The sequence below is a fragment of the Sebastes umbrosus genome, chromosome 14 (genome assembly GCF_015220745.1).
Source record: "Sebastes umbrosus isolate fSebUmb1 chromosome 14, fSebUmb1.pri, whole genome shotgun sequence".
Lineage (NCBI taxonomy): Eukaryota > Metazoa > Chordata > Actinopteri > Perciformes > Sebastidae > Sebastes > Sebastes umbrosus.
In genome coordinates, this window is record NC_051282.1 from 2,370,219 (window position 1) to 2,379,803 (window position 9,585).

At 40.9% G+C, this 9,585-nt stretch overlaps 1 protein-coding gene across 1 annotated transcript; it reads right to left on the reverse strand.

Moving 5' to 3' along the window:
- Nucleotides 1-1,448: 1,448 nt before the first annotated feature.
- LOC119501241 (M1-specific T cell receptor beta chain-like) lies at nucleotides 1,449-9,083 on the reverse strand. Its single transcript, XM_037791482.1, has 7 exons — nucleotides 8,941-9,083; nucleotides 8,488-8,787; nucleotides 6,916-7,065; nucleotides 3,473-3,823; nucleotides 3,352-3,375; nucleotides 3,161-3,267; nucleotides 1,449-1,725 (listed from the first exon to the last, which is right to left on the reverse strand). The coding sequence occupies exons 1-7, from the start codon at nucleotides 9,008-9,010 to the stop codon at nucleotides 1,693-1,695; spliced, it is 1,035 nt and encodes a 344-aa protein (XP_037647410.1). The 5' UTR covers nucleotides 9,011-9,083; the 3' UTR covers nucleotides 1,449-1,692.
- Nucleotides 9,084-9,585: the final 502 nt, after the last annotated feature.

The window sequence follows — 9,585 nt, forward strand, 5'->3', positions numbered from 1 at the left end:
TTGCACCACAAACTTACGGGTGTGCGGGTGGGTGTATATTCTCTGTGTATATTCTCTGTTATTTATTTTATAATTGTGTATGTATTCCCTATCTCATATTTATCAACCACTTGCTATTGTTGCTGTTATATTTATATGTTTATATGATTGTATTTTAATTCATTATTGTTATTCAATTGATTGAGAGATCGATTGTCTATTATATAAGGATGAGAGAGTAACAAACAGGAACAAAGAATCTCACTGCCATGTCAATGTGTGTGTGTGATCAATAAACTAAACTTGAAACTTGAAACTTGAAATTATGAGCTGTTAGAATAAATAGTTTGAGTGGTGGTGGAGTTAAACCATGCAGTATTTAGTAGTATGAGTTAGTCAGTAGGCTGTATGAGTTGTATTTTTCGATAGAATTGCAGTAGTGGTACGAGTTAGTTTTCTTGTCCAGTGCATTAAGACCTTGTTTAAAGGCTAAAGTCTGGCCCAGGATACTGCAAGATAATCACTTTCATTGTTTCATACTGCATACTACTGAGGAACGCAGTATGTAGTATGTAGTATGACACAGCACGCATGTTAACTGCAGACTACTAATACCGACTGTGTGATTGGCCTCTGATAGGTGAGGAGATCACTTACTGTGTGTTGGGTTGGCGGTGACTTTTGGCCGGCAACATTGGTTTCACGTCAAAGAAATAATGAAGCCATACAGTATATCTCTTCTGAAAGACTTTTAATGAGAATGAATTCAGCATGAAACACTTCACCAGCACTTACACAAACAGACAGCTTTGTTAACTATAAATCAGCTCTGCTGATACATCAAATGCTTTTAAGTAGGGCTGTCAATCATGATATAGTTAATCATGATTATTGCAAATTATTCACACATTTGTTATCTGTTCAAAATGAACCTTAAAGGGAGATTCGTCAAGTATTTAATACTCTAATCAACATGGGAGTGGACAAATATGTTGCTTTATAAAAATGTATGTATATATTTATTATTGGAAATCAATTAAAAACACAAAACAATGACAGATATTGTCTAGAAACCCTCACAGGTACTGCATTTAGCATAAAACAATATGCTCAAATCATAACATGGCGAACTGCAGCCCAACAGGCAACAACAGCTGTCAGTGTGTCAGTGTGCTGACTTGACTATGACTTGCCCCAAACTGCATGTGATTATCATAAAGTGGGCATGTCTGTAAAGGGGAGACTCGTGGGTACCCATATAACCCATTTACATTCACATATCTGGAGGTCAGAGGTCAAGGGGCCCCTTTGAAAATGATCATGCTGGTTTTTCTTCTTCAAAATGTAATGTAAGTTTGGAGCGTTATTTAACCTTCTTTAAAGCTAGTATGACGATGATGGTTGGTACCGATGGATTCATCAGGTTTCCTAGTTTCATATGATACCAGTATCTTCACTCTAGATTTAAAACTGAGCCCACTACAACCTAAAAGTCAAAAGTTACATTAATACGTTAAAGAAATCAGTGGCGTTAAAACTAATTTGCATTAACAATTATCACTTTCATTTTAACAGCCCTACTTTTTAAGTCAAGCAAGTTGCTCTAATTTGTGCAGAATGTGAGTAACTGATTTGAAAGCAAAATGCACTTCAGCATGCACACTTTATAATCTCTATTCACAGAAATCAGGAGAATCAGCTGCTTTGTGCAGCTCAGCTCTCAGTCCCGCTGTTTTCCAGACGACTCTGTGCAGCAGACAGAGAAGGAGATATTTTCAGAGGTTTATTAAAGAAAACTATACAATTATTATATTAATTCCAACACCTCCACCTGGTCTTCACTGATGTAGTCAGGTGAAAGAACAGTGATGGGTTGCAGTCAAACAGAACATCCTGTCTTTTTCTAACCACTTTTCCTTGACCTTGATGGAAAATATCATGAGGTCAAGGAAAGATCTAAAGGAGAATTCATAAGGACGACCACAATGCTGAGAGAACCCGGCTGTACTTACCCAGGATGGTTTCAGTTTGTTATAGCAACTTTAATAATAACACAGACAATGAGTACAGTGATCTCAATGCTGTACAGTTCAAGTAGGTATTCCTGTCCAAAACAGAATCACACCTCCTAAGAAGGTTGCTTTCAATTTATCCACAGTGTTCAATTAAACAGCAACGGTGGACGTTATTGACGGCTGAATGGTGCATCACTTTCAATTTCTTTAACACATTAATGCGACTTGCGATTTTTAGGTTGTAGCGGGCTCAGTTTTAAAACTAGAGTGGAGATACATGGTCTTGAATTTCCCTTGGTATAAATAAAGTTATCTATCTATCTATCTGTCTATCTCTCTGTCTATCTACATGAAACTAGAAACCTATTGAATCCATCGGTACCAACCATGTCATACTGGCTTCTCTTAAATAACGCTCCAAATTTACACTAAATTTTGACGAAACTAACTCTTCTGCAATGTGGAGTGAGCACGCGTTCACGTCTAGAGGTGGAGCGAGACAGCGAGACAGCGAGGATGCGCGTGCTGTCTGAGTGAAGGAGAGCAGGCAGCGGAGACGAGGCTCCGGCCACACGCGAGCGTGCATATGCGAACGCTCATGTGTGCCGACCCGCTACATTTATACGCTTAAAAAGTTACAAACAGTCCCTTCAACTATTGACAATAATTTGATTGACAGCTACTTTAAATGAGTTGTGGGATGTTATTCTCTCCTTTCCTTTGGTAAAGGATGCTCCAGTGTATCCTCTGCTAAAGGAGATAAGAAAGGAAGCATTGAAGCTCCTTTCCTTAGCATTCAGAGAATTCCAACAGCTCTTATCATGGCTGGGTTAGGGTTAACCTTAACCTTAACCCTAACCTTAACCCCATGGCTGCCACTTTGATACTTCTGGGTCATTTCACTCAGTTAGGAACCTTCCCTAGCAAAAAAACACTATTGGACCACAGCCCAGTCAGACACTTTTGTTCTGACAGAAAGCCATCACTTTAACAGACAGGTGAAGCCAACAATGTTATGTATTCAATGTCTGATAGGGGCTTAAATACACCTCCTGGCCATGAGCATTTCATTCAGTATTCACAGAGCCATTTTCTATGGCAAGTACAACACTTCCAGTGGGATTTCTTTGGTACAGGGACACCACAATGAGTCAGGTTGGACGAACCTGAAGCCTCCACGCCAGAAACACCACAAAGACTCCGAAGACGCTGCTCTTGAAGATCAAAACAACGTAGGACAGCTTGGCAGTGTGCGTGATCCTCAAATATTTCTCTGCAAGAGATTGCATCACTTTTTATGAATGACATGTTTCAGTTGTGTCGATGCTTTGATAGGCTCACACAAAACTATATTTACCTCTTATCGCTCCAGCTCCTGGTCCTGACAGGAAGATAAAGTAGATATAGGTTTTTTTTCAGTGCAGTCCTGGCGTTTCACATCATTAAAAACACGTCTTCTGAGTTGCAAATGAACGTACCTTCAACGCCTTCGACCCAGTCTGAACGGTGCACGGTCTCGTTCCCGTTGAAGAAGCTGACGGTGCAGGTGAACTTCTTGCCTGGTGTGAACCACTCCCTGAGCGGGACCCTCAGCCTGCTGGTGATGCTGTAATGTTCACCTTCCCACAGGGCAGCGTTGTCGGTCGCCACGCCATCCGTTTCCACATTTACCGCGTCGATCTGCCAGAACACACTCACGTGGTCCGGGTAGAAACGAGAGGCCACGCACACCAAGGTCTTCCTCCTTTTCTCGTCTTTGTTGTTTCGACACTCGTTTTGTGAAGGTCGAAGCACCGTCACTGTTGGCGGGGTGATAGAACGGTTTGAATCTGCCGGGACAAAAGAAACAAATCATTAGAATGATTCCACATTTAGGGAAAAAAGCGTGTTCTCTTTCTTGCTAAGAGTTAGATGAAAAGATTGATACCGCTCTGAAGTCTGCTGGATAAATATGGAGCTACAGCCTGCAGCCAGTTAGCTGCCACCAGCAGTGACAACACTTTGGTTTGATGTACAAGTTAAACAAACGAGTAAGGATACAACATGTTAATCAGTGAGCTTTAGAGCTGCTGGTAGGTGGATTTTCTTAACTTTAGACAGAGCCAGGCTAGCTAAAGAAGCTAGTTCTGCCCTGATTCCTCCTTCTCCTTCTTTTAAGCTAAGCTAACCAGCTGCTGCAAAGAGACACATCTCTGGTGCTTTCTGGACAACGGCCACTCATTTTGTTTTAGGTAAATCATATTCCCAGTATGAACATTTAAATATCCCTCATTTAAATCATTATGTCCTAAAAGTTATAAAATTCACTAACAGCTGAATCCAGAGTTATTTTCCTCGGCATAATGAACGGTCATCAGACCCATGGGACTGCACCGCCCTGCACGCTCATATGACATATCTGGTTCTGTCAGCTTCCTGCTAGCTGTATGTGGCTGTAATAATGGATATATTGGCTGTAATTCATCACTATTATCTTCTAATACACCCATGAGCTTTATATGCTGTCAGCCTGTACCGTGGTGGATGTATTAACGTCTCTGTTCCCAAACAACCGGCTATCGGCCAGTAGCTAGTAGTGCCAGTAGCTAGTAGTGACAGTAGCTAATAGTGCTAGTAGCTAGTAGTGACAGTAGCTAGTAGTGCTAGTAGCTAGTAGTGACAGTAGCTAGTAGTGACAGTAGCTAATAGTGCTAGTAGCTAGTAGTGACAGTAGCTAGTAGTGCTAGTAGCTAGTAGTGACAGTAGCTAGTAGTGCCAGTAGCTAGTAGTGACAGTAGCTAGTAGTGACAGTAGCTAATAGTGCTAGTAGCTAGTAGTGACAGTAGCTAGTAGTGCTAGTAGCTAGTAGTGCCAGTAGCTAGTAGTGCCAGTAGCTAGTAGTGCTAGTAGCGCTAGTAGCTAGTAGTGTCAGTAGCTAGTAGTGCTAGTAGCTAGTAGCGCCAGTAGCTAGTTGTGCTAGTAGCGCTAGTAGCTAGTAGTGTCAGTAGCTAGTAGTGCTAGTAGTTAGTAGTGTGAGTAGCTAGTAGTGCCAGTAGCTAGTTGTGCTAGTAGCGCTAGTAGCTAGTAGTGTCAGTAGCTAGTAGCGCTAGTAGCTAGGAGCGCTAGTAGCTAGTAGCGCTAGTAGCTAGTAGTGACAGTAGCTAGTAGTGCTAGTAGCTAGAAGCGCTAGTAGCTCTAGTAGCTAATAGCGCCAGTAGCTAGTAGCGCTAGTAGCTAGTAGTGTCAGTAGCTAGTAGTGCTAGTAGCTAGTAGCACCAGTAGCTAGTAGCGCTAGTAGCTAATAGTGCCAGTAGCTAGTAGCGCTAGTAGTGCTAGTAGCTAATAGCGCCAGTAGCAACTAGTGCCAGTAGCTAGTAGTGCCAGTAGCTAGTAGTGCTAGTAGCTAGTAGTGCCAGTAGCTAGTAGTGACAGTAGCTAGTAGTGCTAGTAGCTAGTAGTGCTAGTAGCTAGTAGTGCTAGTAGCTAGTAGTGCCAGTAGCTAGTAGTGCTAGTAACATGACACAAACAGAATTTAATGGAGTTGGAGGCTATTCACTAACACACAGGGCAAAAGCACAGGACACAACCTCTTCTACATCCATGGTCTGTGGTCTGTTGGACTCCATTTTGGATCCTTGACATGAAAAAGATTGAGATTCCTCTTAAAATCTGTGCTATGTGATTTTTCTAACTTCCATTTATGTCCATCGCTCCCTTTATGCTCCTCTGGGAAGCAGCCGGGCAAAAAAGTTTAATAAATGAATAAGTAAGTCAATGGTTATAATAGTATGAATATTATTTTTGGTAGAAACATTAAATAATAACAATATAATAGAAATAATTTAGTTTTACTTGTGTATGGCACTTTGTAGGCGGACGTTTTACTGGCGTCTGGTAGACGCTTTCAGTCCAAAATGGCGGAAGCGTAGCTCTGCTGCTAGGCGCTGATGTTGCAATTGAACGAACAATTGACTTTAACTTCTTAGTAATATACGTACGTTCTTTGGCTGCTCTTTCCAGCAACATATTTACAAGTCTTGGCAAGAAAGCGAATGAGTGCATTTCTTTAATGCTGCTTATCAAATTTCTGGAGATATTGTGAGATTTTAATACCAGAATTTAGAAATGCACAGTGAGGAGGACGCAGGAGGATTCATGCTCTCATGCTAAACATAAATGCCACATACAAACAACATGGCCCTACAGGTTACAGTGTTCCCATTCAGTGCCATTATCATTCAGTTTCTTTAGATGTATTATCGTCTTACCAGGAACTGTTAGCCTAGTTCCCTCTCAGAGATTAGCAGGTTAAGTGGAGCACAACACAACAACGGCTGAACAGAACACTTACCTATTTTATTATATGACTGATTCATCTCATTTTACTCCATGTAGTAGTATTCAGTTAAGGGCTTTTTACTTTGTTTACAGTAAGTCGCTTTGTGTTCTTTATTATTTAACTTTTGCTTTCTATGACTAAAAAAAGAAAAGAAAGGGACATCCTCTGAAATCCAAATTCACAGCATTGGAGTTTCACACAAAACAAATGTTCCAAAATTCTTTTGAAAAATTTGGTTGATTTTAGAGAATAGGGTGAAAAACATCAAACCATGCCTTGTAGATATTAAACCAGCTAATCTTAAATTATACATTATGGAATATAACATAATCTGACTTCTGAAAAAAAAAATTATATACCTATATATATATATATATAGGTATATAAATATATATCATCTACTTTGTATTCTGTGAATCTTAAGACATTTCTAAAAATAATATAATATAATAATATTAAACGGAAACATTTATCTAAAATGGTCATGTTGGTTTTGTTAGGATCAGGCCTGTCACATTCTTCCCCAAGTCAGGTATCTGACAGTTAGTTAATCAGACAGTTTTTCCCTTATTGTCAAACAATATAAACATTTTTCAGACTTACCCAGAACAGTGAGTTTAGTTCCATATCCAAAGACAGGTTCATTACCAACCCAATCCGGATTTGAGTTCCACAGTGAAGAAGCATGACACAAAAACCTGAATTCTCTTTGCTCGTTGTGTCTTTCCTTCCCCCCAACCGGCTTTTCTTTATCTCAGCCTCCATCTTTCTGCGTCTGTCTGAAAGAGCAGCTGTGCAGGTCGGTTTGACTGACAGCTGAGGTGAGCTCCATGCGGCCTGACTGCTGCTATTTCTGTGTCAGCTAAGAAAAGATGCAAACAGGACAAGGAAACATCTTTACTGGTCACAGCCCTTTATCCCACCCAGTTTTAACTGATATAATCTTCTCTAAACGATGTGACAGAACTGACACTTGTGGTCAGCTTGTGGAGCCATCGCAGCTGTTGAAATTATCATCATCGGTTGTACAAAAAGTTTAAAGTTACAGACGTCTCTTTCCCAATGTAAGTCAATGGGAAAAAGTATTTTTGGGCCCAATGGCATCACGTGACGGAGGCGGAAGTTGTAGTACCACCGTTTGGCCACTATGAAGATTTGCTTCACAGCTCGTCGCACTTCCAGGGCTTAGACAGCTCTCGCACAATCGTTACACTCCATGTCCTATTTGTAATGCAGGCCTAGTCATCTATAAGAAAACTAAAATAATATCATGTATAAATAAATAAATCATGTTCACCTGTCAAACTTCCATTTTCAAGTGATATCCAAGGGTAGGGATACACTGATTGACACGATCATTTCTGAAGCATCAGTTTGATTGCTGTAAACATATAGATTTTGCGGTGACCCGTAATGCTGCATGACGGATGCACTGGTACTGCGAGGACTACGTGAATACGAGAATTAGAAGAGAACAATTGTTCAGAGACCACCTCACCCACAAGCACCTCGATTTCTGGGTCAGAAAAATTCCTTCAGAGTAAAGAACCACTGATCAGCAGGCTCATTTCTATGCAGAAACACTAATGAGGTGTTTTCATTGACCATTTATGGTTGAATGTGTCGAGGGTGGGATATGAGCCTGATCCACAATTCCAAGTTGATTTGGGATTTATAAATGAAATTGCACACTGGCAGGTGTACGCATGGTTTTCTAAATCAGAACATTTTTTTGGCGTACGTGTATTTCCTCATTTGTACGTACACAAGAATTTAGTGTGGATCCTATGCACTGTTTTATATATGAGACCGCAGAGCTCCGGATAAGAGCAGGGCACCTGGATACAAAAAGAGAGATATTCTTAGTTTGTGATGGATGACAGAATTAAAACCTCCCAAAAAAAATGTCAACAGAAGTCATTACCTGTAAAGCAACAGGAAAAGATACAGAAGATCCTTTTAATATTAAAACTGTGTTACTCAAAACTCTTGCGATACTATTTTCCTTGGTTGCAAAAGTGTTGCAGGCATGGGAAACATAACATAAACCACGATCACCACATTGTGAAGCCACATGCACATGTCACCCAGCTTCTCTGTAAGGAAGTAATGAAACCCCTCCTGACTCTGATGTAGTTTTGGTGCAGCTTGACAGGTATCTGCATCACTGTGTGCTTCTCTCCGTAACAAAACAGAAATACACTCCGTTGTCACCTGGTTCCACATGTTTCACTGTGAAAGATCCGCTCTTAGCCACAGTCTTGTTGGCTGAGTATTTGTCCTGGCTAAAGTTCCCAAAGTCAGGCTGCTTGAAAGGCACCGTGTGGACGATCACCTTCATACTCTCCCCTGGTAACTGCTGAAACCAGTACATGTCATACCAATTCATGCTGTGACTGCAGTCCATCTGAGCAGAGTGACCCCTCTCCACCAGTAAGCCTGGGGTCTGTTGGACTACAGTAGTCAATGCTTCACCTGGAATCAAGCAAGAAAACAAGCTGAGATGTTAAAAAATGCTCCCTTTTGGATATAAATAATAATTTGCATATAACACATAATAAACCACATGGGTTTTTGGGTCTCATGGTGTTTAACAATCAACAAATAAAGCCTTCGGGGTAAAAGTACCTGCAGTACATAGCAGAGAAACAGTGCAGATGATGAGAGGTGAGATCATTTGGATCCAACACACAGACATCTCTCACAGTGAGACAGCAGCTGATGGGATCGTCTCATAGTTCAGTCTATGATCTCTCCTGTCACGAGTTGGCATCATCAGACTGGTCAGCACTTTTCAGCTCATGGTTCATGATCTCATGAGATTTTGTTACAATCAGTAATTGGTGGACTCTGGGTTATGGTACCAAGCAGGTGAGGCAGGTAGACCAGCAGGGGAGTCGGAGGGTAATGATCCTAAGGCCTGTACTACGAAACAATTTCAACATAACCGGGATATTGATTCGATAATTTCCTCCTATATATGGCAGGGTAAGCGTCCTCGTCTTAACAAGGCCCACCTTTAAAAATCCAAGGCTACTGGTGGCCTTGCCCTTCCAAATTTTCGTTTCTATTATTGGGCTTCTAAATTGTGATTTCTTGCATTTTGGTCTTTCTTTTAGAGTCACTCTGACTGTCCTGACTGGGTAGCGATGGAACTTCACTCGGACTCGGAGCAAAAAAATTGTCTTCCTAAGTCAAATTTGTTTAAATATCTACAACCAAAGCACTTTGTTCTCTCTAAATTGTCCAGCTCCCCTACATCAACAGACACAA

Coding starts and splice junctions, on each gene's coding strand:
- LOC119501241 (XM_037791482.1), bottom strand. CDS start 9,010: ATGTCTGTGTGTTGGATCCAAATGATCTCACCTCTCATCATCTGCACT. Junction 3,376..3,472: donor CTGGGTCGAAGGCGTTGAAG/GTACGTTCATTT, acceptor TCTTCCTGTCAG/GACCAGGAGCTGGAGCGATA. Junction 3,268..3,351: donor AGGAGCTGGAGCGATAAGAG/GTAAATATAGTT, acceptor AATCTCTTGCAG/AGAAATATTTGAGGATCACG.